Source organism: Zootoca vivipara, chromosome 6 (genome assembly GCF_965207765.1).
Source record: "Zootoca vivipara chromosome 6, rZooViv2.hap1.1, whole genome shotgun sequence".
Taxonomy (NCBI): Eukaryota; Metazoa; Chordata; class Lepidosauria; order Squamata; family Lacertidae; genus Zootoca; species Zootoca vivipara.
This window is the reverse complement of record NC_142589.1, coordinates 630,530-655,432: the sequence shown is the minus strand read 5'-3', so window position 1 is coordinate 655,432 and position 24,903 is coordinate 630,530. Positions and strand designations below refer to the sequence as shown.

Here is a 24,903-nt window from a genome sequence, read left to right as displayed (position 1 = left end):
ATGAAGAAGGCAGGGCAGCAAAGCCCCGGAGGCTCCTCTTCATCCAGTGACCTGCAGGGGACACCCAGCGATGCATCAGAGCAGATGTGCCCCAATCCACCTTCGCAGGAGGACGCCCTCAGAGTCACTTCACTTCCCCACCCCAAAGAGGCGCCCTACAGCATGGAGCTGTTTAACCCCTGGCAGGACCTTCGGTGGTACCAGATCCCCTTGTCATCTTCAAGGAGGCCCAAAGCAGGCCTCTTCAGCTTTACATTCCAGTCCAGCCTGGAGGAGTACCAGCAGCTCCGGAAGTCCAAAAATATGAAAATTGGCCGGCCCTTCTCCATGCCGCCTCTTTCTTCAGTTCCCTTGATGCTCACGGATGGCTCCCAGGAAGCACCACACAAGAGGGTGAGTGTAATCCCTTGCCAAACGTGAAGCTAGAATTTTGGGCTTGGGGGGGGGAGGGGGTGTGCTAATGGATCGACTCCTGGGGCTGGTGTGTGCTGTTGCCTTCGTTGCCAGTCCAAATAGGTATATGTGCAAATAAGTATTATTTTTAGAGTGCCCGAAAGGCTTAGACTCTGAGAGGGCAGAAGACCGTCTTGCCCAATGCCTCTTGGAAGCCTCTGTCAAGAATCTCTCCCATCCCTGATACCTGCAAAGGGAAGAGGCACTGCTCAGTGGCAGAAGGTCCTAGCTTCAGTCCTTAGTATCTGCAGGCAGGGCTGGGAATCTTCCTTGTTTAAAATGCTAGAAAACCTCTGCCAGTCAGTGTGGACAGTACCAAGCTTGTTACTGAGTAGATGGACCAAGGATCCAACCCTGTGGAAGGCAGCTTTCCATGTAGAGAAACAGTGGAGGGGGAGATCCGTTGGACAATGCTAGGATGCAGAGGGTCCATCCAGCTGGAACCACAATGTTCTTTACTTGCTGGTGGTCTTGCTGTGATGGAGGTGGAGTGGCTACCTAGCAGCTTGCGATAGGAGCCAGTCATTCTTCAGTTTGTGATAGGAGCCAGTCTTTTCCCTTCCCTACCTTTCTGCAGCTACATGGCAACAGCAACTAATAGTCGCAGCAGAGTTCTTTCTGGAGCGTGTGGGGAGGAGAAAGCCAACTCCCTGCAGCTGTTGCTGTTGCCTAGATGGGACCAGGCTGCTCTTTCCCTCGGTGTTTTTCTTGGGAGGGAGACCTCCCAAGAACCCTTGGTCGTCCTTGGCTGGTAGATACAGTGGTACCTCTAGTTACGAACTTACAGTAATTCGTTCCGGAGGTCCGTTCTTAACCTGAAACTGTTCTTACATAGAGGCGTGCTTTCGCTAATGAGGCCTCTTGCTGCTGCTGCGCCACCAGCACACAATTTCCGTTCTCATCCTGGGGCAAAGTTTTCAACTTGAGGGAACTCTTCCAGGTTGGCGGAGTTTGTAACCTGAGGCGTTTGTAACTCGAGGTACCACTGTATATTGTGCCACAAATGTCCCAGTACAAATTCTAATTCCCAAGCATCCTGAGCAAGTTTTGGTTGGAAAAAGGCAATGTTTAAACATTTATAGGTCCTCTAGCTTGCAGAGGACATCCTGTGAGCATGCATGCAGTTTCTGCTAAAGGCTTACAAGCCAGAGAGCATGACGTATTATTACAATGAGATCTCTGTAAGCATGAATTGGGTCCTATCAGTTTTGTCCCTGGCACAGACAGCCAAACTGCACACACAAGACAGTAGTGCAAAAGCCGCAGAAAGTGCCGATGAAGTTGCTGCAGGGAGGCTTCCTTTTGAGAATGACACACCTTGAACGAATGTCACTTTTGTCCTACAGCAAGACGGCCGCAGGCGCTCAAGAGCTGGTGAAGCCAAAGGTGGCAAATCCCTCTCCTATACCAAAGGTAATATTTTAAAACAGAGGTGGGCAAGACTTAAGGCTTGTTGGATCTACACTTCACTTTTTGCTAGAGCCCTGAGATTTATCAAGGAGCCTCTGAGCTGAGAGGTAGGTCTTCAGGACTGGGATTGAACTGAGCTCACACAGTCCTCTCTCTCTCCCCCCCCCTTAGCTCTCTACATTTCAGCAGCCTGATTTAAGTTGGGTTTCTTTTTCATTGCCCCTGAGTCAGAAACATTTGTTGATCTGTTGCAAATCATTCAGAGATCCACCAGTACATTTTGATCTACCATCTTCCCACACTTGATCTAAAATGTCACCAGTGACTTTGACAGTGCAAAGGGATTGCTTCTGGCAGGGCAATCCCAATAAGGTCCTGCTTCCTGCTTCCAAGGTCCTGCTCTGCTGGATCTTACACCAGGGCAATTAATGGGTACCCTTTGCTTTTCCAAAGGCAATGCTGAAAGCACAACAGTGGCCATAGTTGGCCACCCTTTTGCTGTCCGTGTGATGAATGAGGGTTTAGGGATTCTCATCAATGGTTGGTGGCAGGTGAGTTCAGCCGAGTGGTTCTTCAGTGCTCTGGCCCCTCAGGCAGACTAGGCTTGGTGGATCAAGGGTTCCCCCCACAGGCCAGCTAGGAAACACCGTCTTATGAAACCCATCACATCCACGTCAGCTCCTCATTCTGGGGTTGCTTCCAGATTTGTTTTCACAGAATTTCTGCAGAGGTTATATGCTATCACCATCAAGTGGCTCATGAATGTGTATTTAGCACTTGCTAGTTATTGCAATGTTCTTGCTTTTTTGTAGGAATCTCAGCTAAAGCATCCATGGCAGATGGCCATCCAATCTCTGCTGTGGGTTGTGATCCCATGGAGATAGTTGAAAGGGAGGAATGGATCATACGTCTGATAAATGCGGGCGCAACTCAATTTATTTCTTAAAATGTAATGCCCCAACAATTCAAAAAGGGTTTTGTATTGGCTTTTAAAAATAAATCCAGCCAGCAGAAAAAGATCCATCTCCAGTTTGGCAGTCCCAGGCTCTGTTGAATGGGAAAGCTTTGATGCATAATGTAAGGCCAGGGTAATGTAGTGGCTATACTGTTAGACTAGGAGCTGGGAGATCAGGGTTCAAATCCTCACTCAGCTATTATGCTCACTGAGTGATGCTGGGACAGTCACTGCCACACAGGTTTGTTGTGAAGAGGAGGGGAAAAGCCATGTCTGCCACCTTGAGCTCCTTATGGGAAAATGTGAGATGTAAATAAAACACCAAGGTAAACGCATATCTTCTTGGATTGCAGGAGGAGTCAGCAGAGGGCGCTTTCCCCTTGAAAATGTTACTGAATCCCAGGAGTTTTTCACTTCTCTCAAAAAATACACGTGCCCTTAGAAGCACCAATCTAGTGGAACAATATAGCATTTCCGAAACTTCGTAAAACTGCCCTCCATCAGTACAAATGTGTCTAGGTCTGAAGCTGAAACAACTTAGTTAAGGGGATGAATCTTGACTCAGGAGAGCTGAATATTCCAGCTAAACATTAGGAAGAACTTTCTGACGGTAAGAGCTGTTTGACTGTGAAACAGACTTCCTCTAAAGGTGATGGGCTCTCCTCCTTTGGAAGTTTTTTAACAGTTTGAATGGCTGTCTGACAGGGATTCTTGAGCTGCAATTCCTGCATTGCAGAGGGTTAAACTAGATGACTCCTGGGGTCTCTTCCATCTCTACAGTTCTGTTTCTAATCTTTAGGAAGGTTCTTTGAGACCTTCACCTACGGGAATGGTGGGGTCTGTTTGCATCCTGGGCTTATGCAAACCCTTCAAGCTCCTGTGTCAGCATTCACCCAAAGTCTACCAGAGTCTTGGCTTGTGAAGGGGCAAGGAACTTAGCAGGGCACAGACGTCCTGTCCTTTGGCCACAGAAATCTTATCCATCCACTCCTCCGGTGGCTTCTGACTTCTTATCTGACACTGTCCAGGCACTTTTGGTTATATATTTGCAGCCTTTAGGGCCAGATTCTAACCACACATACAAACCCGAAATTCTTAGAAAGTTGAATTCTGTGCTCAGTCCTCCCTGCCCATTGCACCTTTTGTTTGTTTGTTCCCCTGTGCTAGCCTGCTAATTGCCAGAGCATTAACTCCCCCCTCCCCGCCTTCTCTTTCTCTCTTTCTCCCTGTCTTCTGCAGAGCCTCAGACCACTTTGCGGCAGATTGAAAAAAGGTCCCAGAAATGCAGGTCATCAGCAGCCCGCTTTTTGTCCAAGAGAGACACAGGCTTCTTGGGAACTCCCAGCCAGGGACAGAAGAAGGGGCCTGGCAGCAGCTGCAGGAACAAAGAGGGGCAGCAAGGCCTCTCTTTGTATCAGCACGGTCTCCCTAATTTGTTTCCCCCTGCACCTCCCCTGGAGGAGGCATCCCACAGCAGCCACAGCTCCAGCCTGTGGGGCAACCCAGACTCCCCACTGGAGGAAGATCAAGAGGACGCCATGTTCCCTCCAGACTGGTCCCCACCCCGCATTGAATTCCTGTACAATGACGACCTGCCACCCTTGAGCCCAGCCCCAGACCCCGCCTCTGAGTACCAAAGCTTGGAGGAGATGCCTGATATCACCCAGGAGCCAGCTGAGCTGCATATGATGGAGTCCCCAGCCAAGGCCTCTTTCCCCACTGGGGACCAGCCACAGCTCCTGGAAGAGCCTGTGACCCTGCAGCCAAAGAAGGCAACCCTTCTGGAGACAGAGAGAGTTGGTCCTGCCCTCCCCATGGCCAGTGTCTTTCACATGGCAAGTGAGCAGCTGGAAGGAGCCCCGCTGGAGGGCCAAACCCAGACAAGCACCCAGAGGGCCTTAGAGCTGGAGTATCCTTTCTTACCCTCTCCTAGCCATCCAATGGCCACACCACCTGCCACCTACCTTAGAAGCAGTGCCTCGGCATCCTCCAATGAGCTTTCTGGGGACCCAGTGAGGCTGCCCTATGATTCAGACCAAGAGGAAGACCCAGGCCCAGAGCATCCCTCTTTTCCCAGCCCTGCCCATGTCCTGATGGCATCCTCCAGCATCTCAGCCTCCCCGGATGAGCTTTCAGGTGACCCAGGGAGACTGGCTCCGGGCTCAGACATGGATGAAGACGCTGATGACAGTGACCTTGTGTCTCTCAGAAACCTCCTGCAGATGAGCAATTCAGATCTGGGCTCGGAGGAACTTTACACAGTAGGTAACACTCTGTGGACTAGAGGTTTTGAATGTAATGGCATAGAGTTGGCTTAGTTTGGTTCAGTAGCCCATCTTCCTTACCAGTGTGATGTCAGAGAGGTAGCACCCCACAAGGTCCCTGGACACCGTTAAGGGCAGCAGGCCAGGTGTCTGATGCAGACTAAGCCCCATAGTTGAAGGCAGGGAGAATAACACAGAAGTCGACTGAACTTTTGTGTGGGCTGCCATGGGTTGTGTGGCCGGGCCAATCTTGATTTAAAGGAGGGGGGGGTATTAAATGCCCTTTCTTGGTGGAGCCCCCTGGTGCATAGCTGCCAAGTTATCCCTTTTTTTAAGGGATCTTCCCTTATGCTGAATAGGCTTCCTCGCGAGAAAAGGGAAAACTTGGCAGCTATGCCCTGGTGGCGTCAGTGGACACAGTGCTGCTTTTTATGCTGCAAGCTACCTGCTGTTTTGATTATCTACAATGCTTTCAATGTAGCAAAAATGGTGGCCTGCATGGGCAGCATTGAGATTCTGTTGCTGCTGCTTTTATGTGTACATGTCATGTATGTGTCCCTGCTGAGTCCTTGGCAGCTGCCCCACAATGCCAGGTACCAACACCAGCCCTGTTTAGTAGGTCACAAGTTGTGCAGCACTGCTCTGTCCTCATCTGCTCAAATGACACATTTCTCCTCCACCTTTGCATCCAGCTCCTTTCTTCAGAGCCAGACTGTTATCTCAGCAGCCTTGACAAGCTCCTTGAGGAGAAAAGGTAAGGCTCACTCAGGGATGGAACCCCACTGGTGCATGTTGTGTCTTGGAGCTACAACTTGAAGCAACCTGCACATGCCATGTGTTCATTGCTGTGTGGGCCCCTCCATTCAGGTTTATTGGTGTGTCTTCTGCAATGGACCCATCCACACCTCATTCTGCTTCCCCCATGTTATCCCCCTTATTGCCATATTGGTGGTGGTGGTGGTGGTGGTGGGGCTCCTGAGCTGTAGCAGAACAGAGGTGGGACAAAAAAACTGGAACACTTGAGGTATGAAAAGGGACAGAATTTCAGCAGAAAGTTACAGGACATGGATTGAGTGGGAAAGAAGCAGCAGGTCCACCCCGAAACTTCTGCATGTGGAGTTGAAAGTGGGACTGTGTATAATTGTCCCAATAAACTCATGTACTCAGGTAATTTTACTGGGAAAGGGGAATCATGTATAGTACCCCAATACCATCATGAGGGCAAGTCATCAGGAATGCCCAATGAAAAGGTTGCCAAGAGGGGCCCTGCCGTCAGGACACAGAAAGAGACTGGGGTTGGCACATCTCAGAGCCTCCTTGCTGTGTGTGGTTCCATGAAGCCTCCATCTCGAGAGCTCCAGGAGAGCTACCCGAGAGCTTTTCTGTTTCAGGGCTGCTTTTATGGTAACTTTATGGAATCATATCATTGGAGGAGAATAAAGAGCTGTGATATAAACCAAAGGTGGCTGGGCTTCTCGCTTTCAGGTTTTTACCCAGAACCTCAAGGCTCAGCTGGGTGGACATATGCTAGCATTTAGGCCCAAAATTTCTGAAAGACCACCTCCACCCATACAGACCTTATTGGGTGTTAAAATCAGGGAAGGGAGGTTTCTTGATCAAGGTTTCTAAGACTCAGCTTAGTCAAGAACTTAAGAAGAGCCTGTTGGATCAGGGCACTGGCCCATCTAGTCCAGCATCCTAGAATCCTAGAATTGTAGAGTTGGAAGGGACACCAAGGATCATCTAGCCCAACCCCCTGCAATGTGGGAATCACAGCCAGAGAATCCCTGACCTGGTGGCCTTCTAACCTCTGCTTAAAAACCTCCAACCTCTTGAGATTGTTCCACTCTTGAACAGCTCCTACCGTCAGAAAGTTCTTCCTGGTGTTTAGTTGGAATCTTCTTCTTGGTTTGAGTCCTACCCTCCAGAGCAGGAGAAAACAAGCTTGTTCCCTCTTCCATATGACAGCCCTTGAGATATTTGAAGATGGTTATCATATCTACTCTCAGCCTCCTCTTTTCCGGGCTCAACATACCAAGCTCCTTCAACTGTTCCTCATAAGGCTTGGTTTCCTCTGCACCTTCCTCTGCACATGTTTGTCAACATCCATGTGCAACATCCATCTCAAACTGGTGCCCAGAACTAGACACAGTAGTATTCCAGGTGTGGTCTGACCAAGGCAGAACAGAGCAGTGCTATTACTTCCCTTGACCTGGACACTAGACTTCTGTTGATGCAGCCTAGAATAGCATGAGCATTTTTATTTTTTATGTTTTGCTCCTGCATCACACTGATGACTCATGTTAAGCTTGTGGTCCACTAAGACCCCTAGATCCTTTTCACAGGTACTGCTAGTGTCCCCCATCCTATATTTGTGCATCTGGTTCTTCCTGCCTAAGTGCAGAACCTTACATTTGTCCCTATTGGAATTCATTTTGTTAGTTTGGGCCAAGTTCTCCAATCTGTTTAGGTCATCTTGAATTTCAGTTCTGTCTTCTGTGGCTTTGGCTTCGTCTCCCAGTTTGGTGTTATCTGCAAAATTGATGAGCATCCCTCAACACCTTCATCCAAGTTGTTTATAAAGATGTTGAACGGCGGGGTGGCACCCTGTGGCACCCCACTTGCCACTTTTCCCCAGAATGACAAGGGACCATTAATGAGCACTCTTTGGGTTTGGTCAGGCATCAAGCTACAAATCTGCTTAAGAGTAACCTCATCCAGTCCACATTTTACCAGCTTCTCTGAAAGATGATCATGGGAGACTTGGTTGAAAGCCTTATGGACACCAAGGTACATTACATCCACAGCATTCCCCTAGTCCATCAAGCTTGTAACTCTTATCAAAAGGAGAAATAAAATTAGTCTTGCATGCCTTGCTTTTGAGAAACCCATGCTGGCGCTTACTAACCACAGCATCTTTTTCTAATTGCTCACAGACCGACTCTTTAATTATCTGTTCTAGGCCTTTTCCTGGTATCGACGTCAACCAGACTGACCGGTAGTTGCCTGGTTCCTCTCTCCCCACTTTGAAGACGGGGACAACCTTGTTCTCCAAGAATTCTCATATATTATGGTCAGAGGCTCTGAGATTGCATCTGCAAGTTCCTGTCCTCACTGTGGCCAACCAGATGCCTTTCCCCTCCTCGGGTTTCCAGCAACTTGTATTCTGAAGCATTGCTCCTGATTGTGAAGGCAGAGCTTAGCCTCCACAGCTAGTAGCCACTGATAGCTTTCTCCCCCATGATTTCTGTCATGCTTGCAGCAGGTGGCAGCAGAAGAGAGCTGATGGAGCAGGACTGAGGGAAGAAAGGGTGGGCAACACTGCAGCCTCTTCTTGCTTGAGTTAACAGCTGCAGAGCGTATTTCTGGATTGCAGCTCGGCAGCATTGCTTTCTATGCATCCTGTCGTTGGTCAACTGTACTGTCTACTCATTGTGTCACAGTCAAAGATGTGCACAGCGGGGAGGTGGCGGCACCTGTTAAGAAAATAGCTCTTGCTGGCTCATGATAGTGAGCCAAGCCACATCTTGCACTTTGGAGCCCAGAGTTGCTAGCCAGTTTGGCTAGAGGGATTTTGAAGTTGGGTTCTCCCACTTCTTTTTAAAAACACCCAGATGTTAATACAGCAAAGAGAACTGAGAATCTAGAATCACAACAGAACCCCCCCCCCCAACTAATCCCGTCTCTCCACTTCCACAGAAGAACTTAATTAAATTAATGCATCACTTCTTTTATCAAACTATGTTCCTTAGTTGTCACATAGTTAATAAATTTATACCAATTTTAATAAAAAGTGTCAAATTTCTTGCCCATCCATTTTTCTAGAAACATGGGTTACTAATTTGTCCATCAGAATTAAATCCCAAAGTTGAGACCCAAACAAGTTTGTGTTCAGTGTTTTCCAATACTTGACAATGGTTAGTTTTGCTGCAGTCCTTAGGTGGGTAATGGGGTCTATGTGATCTTGGGCGGCCACAGAGCAGGATAAAAGGGCAATTTGGGATCAAGGAAGATAGTCTGTTCTGCAGTGAGGCTTGGCTCATGAAACACCTTTATCCAAAAAGAAGAAACATAGCAGTTTTGCTGCCACCACATACAACTAAATGAACCAGTTACATAGCAGTTTCTCCAATAGTGTTGAGGTTTTCTAGTTCTTTTGCTTAAAGGAAGTGGGTGCCTGTATCAGCTATGAACACGTTCTCCATCAACTGCTGAGATTTAATAGGTGCTTTCCCCCACTCCATGTGGCATCACCAGGGCTTTTGGCCATGCTCCCACTCCAACACACTCTCCATGCTCTCGAGCTTCAGCCTTCCCTAAACTGGGGCCCTCCAGTCTGGATGTTTTGGACTACAACTCCCATCAGCATGCTATTGCCATGCTAACCTGGGGCTGATGGAAGCTGTAGTCGAGAGCCAGTGTGGTGTAGCGGTTAGAGTGTTGGACTATGGCCTGGGAGACCAGGGTTCAGATCCCTACTTGGTCATGAAGCTCCCTGGGTGACCTTGGGCCAGCCACCATCTCTTAGCTTAGCCAACTCACAGGGTTGTTGGGAGGAGAACAATGGAGCGGGTGGGGTCAAGCGAGGTGCACCACCTTGAGCTCTTTGGAGAAAAGATGCGATATAAATGCAATAATAAATAAGCAGGCCATCTGGCCTGGAGTTTGGCAACCTGGGCAAAGCTGGTCTACTGATCCTTATGAAGCCCACCTATGACACTCAATCCTCTGCCCGCTGCCCCAGGAACAGCGGTCCCTATTCTCATGCTGCTGCTGCTGTGGCTTTCTAGGGAACAATCCCGTGCAGATGAGGAGCTGGAAAGAAGCCTGGGGGAGAAACTGCTGCTCTCCAACTCGTTCAGTTTGGTGGAGGCAACGGAAGAGAATGCAACCTTGTCTCCCGAGGCCCGCAGGTAATGAGCTGGGCAGCAGGGAGTCGGAAGGGCTCAGCGCTCAGAGAAGGGCTGCCCTGTTTTTGGCGCCTTGAGCACTTCAGGTGTTGGGCAGCATCTTCCGAGGTTTAGCTGGATGACTGCGGAAAGATAACACAAGACGAGCAGGCTGTTGGAAGCCAATAGCGAGAGCAGGTGCTGCTGCAGGGGGGCCACAGCATCTGGCTTGCAGACCAAAGGTTCCCAATTCAATCCCTGCCTGAAACCCTGGAGAGCTGCTGCCAGTCAGTGTAGGCAGTGCAGAGCTCGATGGACCGCATGGTCTGACTAAGTATAACATGAGAAGGAATATACTACCCAGAATGTACAGAACTCGGAGGCTCTGGTTGCCTTCACACTCCCCTTTTACTGTGCACTCCATGGAATGTTCTGGGTTTTTAATCCGTGTTCACACAAGCACATTATCCCGAATGCATATGCATACCGTTCTTCATTACAAAATACTGCTGTTTGACATTATTTCTCAAATCAGCATTGCACCAACTGGAGTCCCTAAGCTGTTCTTTATTTGTTTCTAGCCAAGATGTGTTCACCTCCTCGTATGGTAGAGACATCCTTGCCCCATCATTGGGGGGCAGCAGGGGGGCAGCAACTTCACTGTGCTGTAAGGGGCTCATGTGAACACAGCCAGAGCTGAAAAGGAATAAGAAACCGGAAACGTGAACTTGGTGAAGGGGGCTACATTCCAAACCCTTGTGCACATAAGTGAAATCACGTAACGTGGGGAGTACCCTCTAAACACCCTTTAAGTACCCTCTCTGCCACTCTCTCTTCAGTCCATACAAAAAATACTGTACCCAAAAATAGCCACCACGAGAATTGGAGCTCTGGGGCTGGCAGCAGGCTGGAGGACACATGGGCCACCCCGCACACCAGCTGTTAGGCAGGGAGGCTGAGCAGCCTAAACAAAGCCCCAATATGCTTCCAGTCTCTTTGGGGCTTCGTCCACCTTCAATGATGTCCTTTTTGGGCTCCAAACAGGGTCTCCTTGTGAGCCACAAGGACTCTTCAGCTCTCTCCCACCACTTCTGGGTTTGAGTTGAATTATTTAATTATTTCCCAGCACTGCGCATATACGTGGTTGTATGTGAGTAGAGCGCGCGTATAAGGGGGGGGGAGGCCTGTATTATACTTCTTTTTTGCAAGTTTGTTTATCTATTTTGACTACTGGTCTTTGACCAATTTTGGTTTCAGCTATTAGCTATATAAATATTTTGGTCAGATTTTGATTCGAATTGACAAATCAAATTGTTGTATTATCTTTGTAATTTAATCTATTTTGCCCACCTTTATTATAACTTTACCTTGGTTTAAAATTGTGCTTTATTTTCTTACAACATTTATAAGGATTTTACATTTGTATGCCCAGGTGCAGTCCCCCACCCCCACCCCACCCCCACTCCGGGAGACAGACCTCAGATCAAGGAAAACACATGACAACATATTTGGGATTTAATGGCCACAACTTTATTCGGTTTCAAATGTAGGAGACGTTGGCTTAGGCATTGGGCGTGTATCCCTCTCAGCCCCCTGCCGGGCATCTGAGCAAGACAGAGTCAATCAGGAATATGGGGAGCCGGCAAAACGTGTGTTGCCCCCCTTCCACGTTGCTGAGGGGAGTTCTATGGCCGACTGCTGTGCTCTTGTGGTCAGAGACTCCCCTCAGGACCCCTCTAACGGGGAACCCTGATATTGCCGTCGCAAAAGGGGTGAGTCACCACACCACCCCTTCTTCGATTGCTAGACTAAAGGATTCCTTCCAAGGCCCACAACCGCCAAAGTTGTGGCAATTGCTACGGGGAAGGCAAAACCTGCAGAAGAGGGGAAATTCCTTCCTGGCTCTGAAAGACAGCAACACCCTGGAAGGAGAAAGGTTAGCCTGCAAGGAAGGATACAATTAGAGGGAGGGGGAGGGCCAGGTGGGTGACGCTCTGGGGCCTATTACGCTGGCCGCATCAGCTCCGGCCCCCTTTTGAATCTAAGGAGCAGACCAGAGTGAAGCCTCCACTCCTCTGGCCCCGCCCCCCAGGCTGCCGTGCATTGACCAATTCAAAATTTGGGTTTGGTGGGAACCAAGAAGTCTCTGCAGCAACCAAAGGGGGGGTGTGCAATGGCCCCTAGAGCGGTGGGGCCTCGGGAGGACAGCATAGGGCCACAAACCTCGCCCACCACCAGGACCCGGTGAGCGGGCATTTTCATTCCTACCCAACTCGGCCTTTGAGCCTGATTTGGTATACACGGATTTGAGCCTGATTTGTGTACAGTGGTACCTCGGGTTACAGACGCTTCAGGTTACAGACGCTTCAGGTTACAGACTCCGCTAACCCATAAATAGTAGCTCAGGTTAAGAACTTTGCTTCAGGATGAGAACAGAAATTGTGCTCCGGCGGCGCGGCAGCAGCAGGAGGCCCTTTTAGCTAAAGTGGTGCTTCAGGTTAAGAACAGTTTCAGGTTAAGAACGGACTCCCGGAATGAATTAAGTTCTTAACCAGAGGTACCACTGTACCAGGACCAGAGTCTTAAAGCCTGATCCCACATGCATTTACTCCAGTTAAGATCCACTGAGTTCAAAGGAATGTAAGTCCTTGGAAGTGCACACATGGACACAAGGGCAAGCCAGAAACACAGGGACAGTTCTATCCATTTGCAGAACCCAGCCAGCCCAGGCCCATACAGGGGCACTGGCTTTGGCCCCAGGCTGTAGGTGCCCAGCTCGATGTCCTGACACGAAGGCATGTGCTCTGGTGCAGCAGCGGCAACTGGACCAGGGCCTCTGCTGTGGGGCTTCTGTTGTGGGGCCCGCTGCTGCTGCAACCCAGGGAGCATGTCCACAGCTGCAGTGGGCCCCAACAGAGGCCCCACGGCAGAGGTGCATGGCCCAGTCACTGCCATGGTGCTGGAGCATCAGAAGCAAGGCGGCAGGCAGCGGCACACAATGGTGGCCAGGGGCGGAAGCTGGGCACCCACAGCAAAATATTTGTGGGTGCCAGGGTCCTCAGGAGTTTGCATCTTGGGTCAGGGGTTGAATGGCTTGCCCAAAGGTAAAATTCCTGTTTGGGGAAAAAGGAAGAATCAGTGGCAAACCCTAGGCTTCATTAGTTGCCCTGTGATGTTTTCCCAATAAAATAAAATAAAAATTTCCCTTCCAGTAGCACCTTAGAGACGAACTAAGTAAAACATTTCCCCAGTGTTACTGCATTATGGGTGTCTGGAGGGGTCACTCTTGCACTGCAGCAGAGCAGAAGCAGGACAAAAAATTGACTTACATAAAAAGTTAACAGGAATTCAGCAGGAAACTGTGAGACGCAGCTGGAAGCAAAGCAGTATGTCCGCCCCAAAACTTTTGCAGGGGCAAACAGCATTGAAAGGGGAATGTGCACAGCTGCCCCAAATCCTAATAAATGCCAAATGAAAAGGGTGCCTGGAGGGACCTGTTGTCTAACTTCCACGAGAGCCTTGTGTGAGCAAGTCAGGATGAGTGCTGAATAAATGGGTTGCCTGGAGGAGGCCAAAGAAGCTTTGGGAGCCACATTGGGGAGTGGGGGCCATTTGCAGGGAAAGGCTTTCTGTCCACACCCTCCATTTCTCCTCCTATGAAGTTGCTTTCCTGCCCCCATAGGAATGATTGGCTCCATTAGTTCTGACCGGGGGGGGGGACAAAATGAGAGGGCAGTGGCTGAAGGCCCCTCTCTTCCCTTGCAGGTCATTCTGGTGGGAAGGGGCATTCAGATCCCCCTTTCCCATTTTGCTCCCGAAGAGTCTTGAGCACTTTGTGCGCTGAGTGGCGGATTCAACCTCTGTCCTCCATCTTTGGCTTTGATATTCAAGATGGCCACTGAAATGGGCCCGAATCTTTTCCAGACCTTGGCTGGCCCTGTTATGTCCCGGGCAGAGGCCGTCTTTCCCAGCCCTGCTGCTAACTGCTGACCCTCATAGCTTCCCCTGCTGCTGCATAAGTGAGACCAGGCCTTTCTGCCGTTGACCCACATGAAACACTCTGCTTGGATTGCTAACCTCAGGCAGAAGTCTTTTCTGGGCTTCGCCTTCTGTATGCAAAACAAACACACATTCTGCCACTCAGTTCCTTTCATGTTGTATTGCTGCAAATCGAGTTTAGACAACAATAGCAAAGAATGCAGGCACCCACCCAGCCCTTGATGGTAGGCGCTGAACTGGGGGGGGGAATGTGGGGGACCAGGTTTATGGGGCCCCTCTTTACCCTCTTTCAGGAGCCATTGGGTGCCATCCTGGTGCCCACTCAGCACCAGGGGAGGAGGGCAGTTGCTTTACAGTCGCCCTTTGCCAGACAGGCTGCTTGATTGAACCTGGGGAGTGGTCCCTAAGAGTCATGGCAGCAAGTCAGGTGTGCCAGCCCCCCCCCCCAGCTCTTGGCACTGCAGCAGTGGTCCGGTCTCGCCTCATCCAAGATCTCATTATCCCAGCAAGGGAGGTGGGCAATTATCCGGAGACCTGGCAGAAGAGTTATTGGTTTGTCAGGCTGCAGTCAAAGAAAAAGTGGGGGGAAGAAGGGGGGGAGGCAGGAATTTGCAGTTCCTGAGATCAAAAGCAATTAACCCCTTGTGGGATGAGAATGGCTGCCATTCCCACAGAATGCAGTAAGATGCAGAATGCACTAGCTGTTTCCTCAAAATAATAATTTAAAAAGAGACTGATGACAAAGGAGGGACTTGTGAGGAGTGGAAGGTCTTAGGAACTCTCTACCAGGTCTGGCCATTTCTCTGCCTAACCCAGTGCTGTCTACTCTGACTGGCAGAGGCGCTTCTGTGCCTCAGGCAATGAGAAATCTTTGCTGCTAGCAAGACAGGAAGATGCCAGATTTTTAAAGCACACTTAAAACACATGGCTTCCCTCAAATAATTCTGGGAACTGTGGTTTGTTAAGAGTGCTGGGAATTGGATCTCTGTAGGGGATAAACTGCAGTTCCCAGGATTTTCCCTTTTGGCTGGGGGAGCAAGACAAGAGACCTTTTCAGGAGAACCCCCTCTTTTGGAAGAGTTCTCCTTGGGAAGGTTTGCCTATCTTTGCGGCACCAGCTGAGGACATTTCTTCTTTTCTCTCCCAGGCTTTTGCGTGTTAATTCCTGTGGCAGCTAATGGTGCTTTTCTGGGGGATTCCTTGGTGGTGAAGCCTCTGTGGGGTTTGGGGGGGGGGTTGATCACAGACTCCCAATCTGCAAGCACCCTTGGTCCACCTGACTCTATGCTGGCACCACACTGACTGGTTGTGGGTCTCTGGGGCGTCGGTCTTCCCCGGATTTCAACCTGGGACCTTCTGCCTGCAGTGCATGGGCTCTGTCACAGAGCTGCGGCCCCTCCCTGTCTTTTTGTGGGTGGATATGTGGAGGTCCCCCTTCATGTCGTGGTGAAGGGGCTTGAATAACTCCACGAAGCTATGAGCTATGCCGTGCAGGGCCACCCAAGAGGTCATGGCCGAGAGTTTAGACTAAATGTGATCCACCTGGAGAACCACTGGCAAACCACTCCAGTATTTTGCCAAGAAAACTCCATGGACATAAAAAAGGAGAAGTTTTGAGAAGGAAGTGAGAGTTTCCAAGGCATGCTCTAGTTCATGGGGTCACGGAGAGTCAAACATGATTAAGACAACTAAACAACAATGTGGGGGTGGGCTTGCTGCTAGAGGTCAGTGCAGCAGGGGGGCCCTTGCTGGGGTTTAGGCCCCCCAAAGGGCCTGTAGAGTTGAGCTCCAGAGTTTTCCTCCATGAAAGGGGGGGGGTGCAAGGGCAGAGGCTGCCAGCACTGAACGGGTTTTGTATTTCCCACCCTGTTTCCCACTGCACAGGACTTTCCAGCGGGGATGAATGGGGGTGCTATGGAACTTGGGCGCACAAACTGTGCTTTGTGAATTTTGCTAGGGAGGTGACTTTACCTTTCGCAACCACGGGGAAACAATAGCTGTTTGTCGTAGGAAGTAAAAGACCTGCATAGAAAAGTTTCTAGTTGTAACCAAGCTAACTGATCTAGAGAAGTGAAAATCAGCCATGCTTTGCTGCTTCTGGATAGATCCAGGGTGGCCTCTCATCTTGAGGTCCGAGAGAGGTGTTGGGGGTGGAAGATGCAAACAGGATGCCTCCTAAGACATATCCACCTAAACTTTAAAAGATAGGGAGGTCAGCACAGAGGCAGAAGGCATAGGAGTAGTCTGGAGGCCTCTTGCTCGATCTGGTTTTAACCTCATGCAGCCCCATTTCTGCAAGCTGAGTTGCACCCCAATTTCCACCCACAAAGCATGACTGTGGAAAGTTCAGAGGCAGCTGCTTCACCACTTTGAGAGTGGGGTGCTCCCTTCCTCCCCCCATCCCTGGAGTCGTGTCATGGGAACGGGACAGCGCTGAACATGAGACGGACAGGCCCATTTGTGTCTCGTGCCCCAAGACAGAGATGAAATCAGGAGCCTTCTTGCTTTATCGCTCATCTGGGCTAGGATAGACAAGGATAACTGAGTGCAATTGTCCATTCTTATCCATGTTAGACCACCACGTGTTCTGAAGCTGCTTTTGAGGGCTCCTCGAAACCTGCAGTCTGTTCAGCTGCCAGGTTGCTGAAGAGGAAACATTTGAGCTCCACTCATGTCAAGCTGGGTCTTCCCAGTTCTAACATCTGCTCCATCCATTCCTCAAGACTTCATTTTGGTGCCCAAGAGCCAGACTTGACATGACGTGGAAGATCTGTGACTGGAACTCCCCATTGGAATGGAAGAGTCCTGAGAGAGAGGCTTAATGGTGGGGCTGGCCCCATGCTCTCCCCTGCCTCCTCTGTTTTGGCTCTGCACAGGATTGGAGAGGGAAGGCCGCAGGGCCCCTTGCTTAGATCCACAGTTCTCCTTCCAGGCGAGGCCCCCTGTGTCTGGTAGTTTATTGCACCAGCACAGATCCGCAATCGCAACATGTCAGTGGAGTTGTTTTCTGCATGCAGTCATTGTCCTACTTCTCCTGTTCTCAGTTCAGGAGCCCTGCTGGGACCAGAGATTAAGGAAAAATCAATCCAGTGGTTTGCTGTTAATCTTCCTCACTTTCTCCAGAGCTCCAGCCAGAGAAATGCTGGTGCAGCAGTTTAGGCTCACAGGAAAGCGAACCTGAGCAAAATTGGTTGGTCTTTTTAGTTGTATCATATCATGCCAGATCCAAGAGCGCTCTCGAATTACAAACCTGATCCCTTTAGGCCAGGGTGGTGTAACCTGCTTCAGAATAGGCTGAACACTAGGAGGGTGGGCAAGACAAACCGCCAACATATCTCCTTTTTGTCAGGTTTATTGACTATCAGAGGGTAGGCCAAAGCACAACAGAGCCCTTTGTGCTACGTTTCCAAAGTTGGGTGAGCAGGGTGGATGTGATTTAAATCAAAATTTAAATCACTAGTTAGTCAGACTCGATTTAAATCACTTTTTTACAGAAAGAATAATTCTTGATATAATCTTAATTTTTACAACCCGATGAAGGTTTCATTTTTGGAATAATAAATCCAAAAATTCAGGCAGGGAAGACTGGTAGGGTGGCTGGCTGAGGGAGATGCTGCCTTCATGGAGGGGAGACTGGGGGCAAAGGGGAGGCCGGCTTCTCCAGGGTGGCACTCTGCTGCTCCTCCCAGTGCCACGCACGGGCAAAATGGGGCCAGCCCCGGTGCCATTGTCCCGCGCCCTCCACTTTGGGGGGCAGCAGGGGCTTCTCGGAGGGGAATTGGGGCCCAAAGGGGGTGCGTGGGACAGACAGTGGCCTCGGCTTTGGCAGGCCGCTGCAGAGGCCTGGGAAGTCAGTCTGGAGGGGAAGAAAATGAGATTGGTCTGAGTAGTGACTTCCGGTTGATCGCGCAGCCATTTCGTCAGGGTTTTGCTCGTCGGAGCGAAATCCGGCGCGTCAAAGGCTGGGGACACCGCTCCAGCGCAGCAGGTCCCCTTATAAATCCCAAATCAAGCTTTTTGGGAACATGGACATCCGGCTAGCGTGGAGTGTGAGCTCCCCCCTCCCCGGAAAAGGCTCTATTTTGAGCCCCCGAGAGCGAAGGGGTTGGAGCTGCAGCGCAAACGGATTTAACACTTCCTTTGACAGCGCAAAGCTGCAGGACTGATTGGCGTCAGCGATTGATACTTCCAAAGGACAATTACTAAAGGATGGTACCGTGAGTACTTTGAGTTATTGGATTTAATTCGAAGAGAATTTGGCCACGGGAAAGGGATTTTAAAAATCGGAAGTCGGTCCTTTCCCACTGATTGTCATAGAAAGCAAGGACATATACCTTAAGCCAGAAAATAGTGCAAGAAGTTAAACTTTCAAAGGCAGGACTGAAATCTTCCCCCCAGAAGCAGGGGAAGGGGGGAGGAAATTTACATTGATTTATATCCCTGTGAAATCTGAGGATTTGGATTGAGAAAGTGACATCCATTGTCATAGCTGCATAAGAAAATGGCGACAGCTTAAAAACGAAGGAGACATTCCACTTTCGCTTTTATATTCAGGGACACTGAATGCACCCCCCACATCCTGTTTTCTCTCTGTTGTGACCTTCAAGTCGGGATGGCAGCCACAATAACAGATGGTCAATATATGGACATAATAAAACTGATGCAAGAAAACAAGCAGGAATTGAAAGCATGCATTTCTGAAGTTAAAAAACTTGGTGACTGTTTTAAAGGCTGCAAAGTGAACTTTGAAGAAAAAAGGATACAGAAGAAAAACAGCAAGAAATGGACAATGGAAGGGAGGACGCAGAGGTAAAAAAAGTTGATGACTGTTTCAAAAACTTTAAAGTGAACTTTGAATAAAAAATGGTTTTAGAAGAAAATAAGCAAAAACTGCAAATGAAAGACTGTGCTTTCAAGGAAGAAAGAAGACTGTATTTTCAGTTGAGAAGAAAAGAAGAATGGGTAAGGGAAATAGGAAGGGGAGCTGTCAGGAGTGGGTTGGAAAGAATAGAGGTTTGGCAGGGGAGGTGGCAGCGGGAGAACAGGAATGAGGGGGAGGGGAGACATTGCAAAATGGGAATGGGGTGAAATTTGTGAAATAATGTGTTAATTGGGAGAAAGTAATTTGTTATGAAGAGGATGGATAAAATTGGAAATCGTCTGAAGAGAATTTAATTATATACCGGTATATTAAAATTTAGTGAATATGAAAGAAATTTGGAAGAGATGTATAGGCTAAAGGAAGAAAATATTTTAAGATTGTGTAAATGAAAAGGAAAATTAGGTAATGAGTTAGAATAGATTAATTATGATATTAGGGAATAATGGAATTCCCCTGTGTCCCTACTCTTCACCCCTCGTCTTGGACCTTCTGGTGGCGGGGGGGGGGGTTGCTGGGATGAGGGGTGGGGTGGGGGGCTTCAATGAGAAAAAGGACTGCCTCCTCCTCCGTCCTTCTACATCTGAGAATTCCTTGGTGGCAGGGGGATCTTTGGGAAGGGGGTGGGGGAGGGGGCAGTATAATATATGTAAGAAAAATTGAGTTAAGGATTGGAAAATTATGATAAAGGATATTGCTAAAGAAGGTTATAAATTGAAGATCAGAAAGGGGGGAAGGGGTAGTCTACAAGATAATGATTTGAAAATGGATGTTTTAAAGTTTGTTTTTTTGTTTTTTAATTTTTTCTTTTTTTCTATGTATGTGTTTGTTGGTTGGTGTATTTGTTATATTGTATGTTTATTTGCTTAATTATGTTTTTAAAAAATCCAACAAAAATTAGTAATTTTTTGAAAAAAGAGATTGGTCTGAGCAGCACCGGCCCTTTCCTTTCCTTCATCCCGCCCCCAGCCTTCAGCCAATTGGCCAGCTGGGTTGGGGGCAGGGTGAAGACCCCAAGGCAAGGAGGGTGGCATCCGGGACCTGGGAAGCCCCACGCCGGGTTGCAAACCCCGCCCACCTCTTGGAGTGGAAGGTGGTAATTGTTGATAATTTTTCACCCTCCTCAGTGTTGACACTCTGGGTGGACCGCCCCCACCACACACCTTTTCCTACGCCTCTGTGCAGGTGAGGAGAGGCATCCTGTTTCTGTGACCCTGTGCCTTGGAGCTCAGTGGCAGAGCACCTAATGAGCATATAGACACCCCAGGCTTGATCCCCGGCACCTTCGGGGGGAGCCTGAAACCCTGGAGACCTGCTACCAGCACAGAGTGCTGTGCTCGAGGGACATAAAAGCCTAAAGAAGAGCCTGCTGGATCAGGCCCATGGCCCCTCTAGCCCAGCATTCTGTTCTGACAGTGGCCAACCAGGTGCCTGTGGGAAACCAGGGAGCAGAACCTGAGCACAAGAGCAACACTCCCCCCTCTCGTGGTTCCCAGCAAGTGGTATTTGGAAGCGCTGGTGCCTCCAGCCATGGACAGAAGAGCCGAGTCATCATGGCTGGTAGCCACCGATCGCTCCCTCCTCCAGGATCTGAGTCAGTACAAGCCAGCTTCCTATGTTCCTACCTCACAGTTTCCCATAAATTTGAAAGCCAGTGTAATTATTTCCTTCTTGCAGCTGTTTCTAAAAGGCTGGTTTTTCTCCTCTTCCCAGGTTCCTCCTGGAGCAGTTCCTTGTCAGCCAGGGCACAATCCCAGCTGTTCATCCCGGCGAATGCATCTTTGTGTTGCCTCCCTACCTGAGGACGGCTTTGACCCTTGACACTGTTCGGCTGAAACCACAGAATCAGCTAGAAAGATATTTCTTTGGGTGAGTTATCTGTTCAACTGGAAGGTAAAGAATATATATAAAAAGTTTCGACTTCTGGTCTGCCGCCATTTGCCATTCGGCGGGGATCGCCTTGGTCTCTGAGGCCCCTATCGCCGCCGAGGAGGGGGGGAGCCGCATGAGCACCACGCCCCCGGAAAACCCCAGATAGAGCGTTCTGGGGACGTGGATACCCAGCTGTGCCCCCTGAAGTCACGATCGCTGCCCGGTAAGCCCCTTTTTGGAGCCCCGAGAGCAGACTGATTGTGACGGAGCCTTGGGTCCTTTGCTGACTCGGCAGTGAGAAGTTCCGAGCCGAAGACAATGGAGCGGCAGATACCTTCAAAAATAGAATTGGACTGTGAGTTAATTGATAAATGATTGAAATGAGAAATTTGGCCACGGGAGGGGAATTTTAAAAAAAAGGAAACGGAGGTCGTCGTCCCCCCCCCCCGAGATAATCTCATCGCAGCTAGCTTGCCTGCAGCCGCTTTGTTTAAAGGAGGCTTCAAATCCTCCTAAAAAGTTAACTCTAAAAAGTGGAGGAGAATCTTTATTTTTTTGAGCTCTGCAAAACATATAAATTGGATTACAAACGATCCCCCCTGTAATCTGGGAGCAAGACCCTTGAAGCCGCGACTAGCCGATATTGTGAGGACACAAAGGAAAGGAAAGTATCAGTTATTGTGAACTCCTTGAACTCTAGAATTATATGGTTAAACTATTAGATACAATAACAATTTGAGTTCTGAGAGGTTTTGGAATTTAAAAGGCAATCAGATCTTGGAAATAAAATAAAGGAATTAGTTCAGAAAGAATATAGCACCACCTCTGGCATTACAACATACGCCTTCTTTGGAAATATGAGAAGACAAAGAATGCAGCCAGCCAAAGCACCCAGTCTACAATCAGAAGAGGACTGAACACATCCAAGAAATGGTACAAGAAATGTGTAACTGTAACAGAAATCCACAGCCCCTAAGGGAAAATTTGCAGCCACAAGCAAAGGACATGGAAGACAATAATAATAAAAAAATCACAAGAAGAAGAAAAAGAGGAGGAGCAGATTGGGAACCAAGAGCAACCTGTGAGAGAGGTTGCGAAGGACATTTAAAAAAGAATATGCCAGGGAGAAGAGATCCTGCCTAGGCTTCTCTTTGACATGCTGGCTTTCTGTGTGCAGGGATTCCCACCCACCCCTCCCCATGGAGGTGGCTTCCATCATATTATCCTTCTGCCTGCAGTCTGAAATGGTATAACTCAGGCACAAGTTGATCACCTCAGTGAGAACTAGGCCAGTCCCTTAGTCCCCTCTTGCAAAATTCAGGGGATTTTATTTCTGAATCCACTTCTGGGGAGGAGTATACATTGGTTTGGTACTGGAGATTTCACCATGGCCTTGATCCAGGACTAGAGTTAGAGTCCTCTAGTCACTGCCACTCCAAAGAGGAGATGGATTCATTCCCTGGCCCTCCCCCCGTGTCGGTCTACAGACATCAGAGCCTGTCTCCTTCCCCCCGACCCCCAAGGAGACACACAGACTCCTTGGGGGACCAAGAGAGCCCTTTGGAAAGATCCTCACAGCTGAGAACCCCATTACCCCGAAGGAGCCAATGGCTGCAGGTGTCAGTGCTGGTCCTGTGGCTGATCAGGAGGCAGCAGTAAGCGACTCCCTAGCTCTGCTATAAAGCTCAGCCTATGGCAACGTGGATGTAGGCCTCAGTTCTAGGAGTACTAGCCATGGTCCTGAATCCACACGTTGACCTCCCTCAAAGATGCCTTGCCTTGGGAACCAGAAATTCCCACCCTTCCTTTGCTCAGACCTTCGCCCCTCCTCAAGAGTGAACATCCCCACAGATCCCGACATGCTTATTGTGGAAGTAGAAACTGGAGGAAGATCACCTGTGGATCTTGGGGACATGAGCCTGGAACTTCCTGGATTGAAACATATTTCTGCTGAGAAACACTGCCTCTTATTGATCACATGGCCCGACCCCTCATCTTTCGCAGCCTCCCGTGGGGTAAAAGTTGCTCTTGTCTCTTCCGGAAGAAGCCTCCTGCCCCCCTGCCTGCTTGGCTGCCTGCCACTCGCTGAGCATTTTACTCGCTTGAGTGAGTGATTTGAATGATGCGGACACATATGATCTTCCCAGGTCCATGTTGCTTTCCCTGTCGCTGGAAATGGGGGGCCTGCGGCCATCGGGATAATTGGCTTAAAAACAGCTTAGCTTAGCTTCCGCTTCTCTTGCCTCTGTGTTGCCAGCCAGCATATTATTTCAGCATCAGAATGAATAACTAATGGTCCTCTGCTTTGCTGGGGCAGCAGTGAGGCCTGGATCCTGGTGATCGCATTAAGCCTTAGTGAAATTTGGAAGCAGTGAGGAATTGGGCAGAAGTGGGAATCAGAGTGCCACCCGCCAAGAATGTGGATTCATACTTTCAGTTTGCAAAGATGGGGAGTTGGTCTTTCCTTCTTCCTTCAGTGGAGGAACTAAATCTCTCCAGCTTAGTTCTTAAGCTGTGGTGCGCCCCCCCCCCTAAAACTTGGTCCTCTTTTAGGTAGCCCCCAAGGCCCTGGTGAAAACAGAGGAAAATGCTAAGAGTTTATTTTGCTCTTTAAAGTTTTCACCATATGCAGAAGAGGCAACCAACTTTTTAAAAGCACATTGCCTCTTCAGTAACACTGCTGTGCAACTGTGTTCTGCAGGGCATGGGCATATGAAATTGGAAGTTCATGGGTTTCCATGACAGTGTGATTGTAACTCACATACCAAATAGACTTGTTTCTGGAGTTGTGAAGAACCTTTTCAGACAATTGAGTCAGGAAAATGGCAGAAGCAGGCTTAATGTACTGTCAGTTTAGCCTGGTCTATTAATGCAACAAGAACTGTTCGAATCAAAGAACTGGCTAGCCTGGTGTTCTGCCTCTGACTGTGGCCAGCCACTGTTGGAGCACACAGTTCGAGTTCAATTCCCATCGTTCTCTGCAAAGAAGGATTGATTGACAAACCACTCCGAGAAGTGTAGCTTTGTGAAGGGAGAAGCAGTCTCCTAACACCTCTCAAGGGATGTGGGTGGTGCTGTGTTAAACCACTGTGCCGCTTGGGCTTGCCATTCAAAAGGTTGGCGGTTCGCATCCCCATGACGGGGTGAGCTCCCGTTGTTCGGTCCCAGCTCCTGCAGTTCGAAAGCATGCAGTGCAAGTAGATAAATAGGTACTGCTCCAGCGGGAAGGTAAACGGCTGTCTGTGGAAGTGGACAAATGCCAGCTCCCTTGGCCTGAAAGCGAGATGAGCGCTGCAACCCCAGAATCGTTCACGACTGGACTTAATTGTCAGGGGTCCCTTCACCTTTACCTTTAACACCTCTCAGCACCTTTAACAACTACACTTCCCAGGATTCTCTGGGGAAACCCACGACTGCTGAATGTGGCATGATGCCTCTTTAAATGCGTAGTACAGCTGGGACCTGATTCCCTTCCACAGGGGTTTTGCCCAGGGAACTGGCTGGCATTTCCTTTGCCTGTCATTGTGGGTAGAAATGACATTAGTGCCTGTCAGGGGATGTTCCTGGTTCAGGGTGTGCATCCTTCCTCCCTTCCCTCTGCAAACGCACCACTTCCCTCTTGTCTGACATCCTTGCGACTCCATTTCCAACTGTGCCGTGCAGCTCCTCCAATTAGCAGAGCCAATGCGGGCTAATTACTGTCAGAATCTCGTTCAGTGCAGAGGTTTCCCTCTTCCCCCCCCCCTCTGCCACCCCCCTGCTTGGTTGGAGCCGAGCAAAGCAGTCGCTTCATTGTTATTCTGCCGCAGGCTCCACTATGCTGGGGTGGGGGTGGGGGTGGGGGAATGGCTCTCAATTGCCATTTATCATAGGGATGCTGTGTGTTACAGGTAACCTACTTTTGCAGCGCTGCTAGAATATTCACCAGTTTGTGCTGCACGTATTCCCATACAAATGAGCACATGGGCGTTAAACATGCATGTAGAGTGAAAGGAAGCACTCTGGTTGCAGTCCAGCCTGCCCATAGTGTGGGGCTCAGTGTTGCCAGCAGGCGTTCTTAATTTACCAGATTTTCTGTAGAAAGGATAAATCTGGATTATATGAGGGGGAAACTATGGGCTGTCACATTGAAGCTGATGGCATCACATGGGCACTGCAGAAAAACTGTGCCATCCTGTCTCA

The 24,903-nt window shown here is 49.3% G+C and overlaps 1 protein-coding gene across 1 annotated transcript in view; it reads left to right on the top strand.

Moving 5' to 3' along the window:
- The window catches only part of FAM178B (family with sequence similarity 178 member B), a 180,628-nt gene continuing 155,725 nt past the window's right edge, over positions 1-24,903 (top strand). The window contains exons 1-6 of the mRNA XM_035118861.3: positions 1-393; positions 1,800-1,866; positions 4,058-5,079; positions 5,775-5,836; positions 9,873-9,995; positions 20,563-20,718. Coding sequence (XP_034974752.2) covers positions 1-393; positions 1,800-1,866; positions 4,058-5,079; positions 5,775-5,836; positions 9,873-9,995; positions 20,563-20,718 — 1,823 coding nt within the window. The remainder of the gene's footprint in view (positions 394-1,799; positions 1,867-4,057; positions 5,080-5,774; positions 5,837-9,872; positions 9,996-20,562; positions 20,719-24,903) is intronic.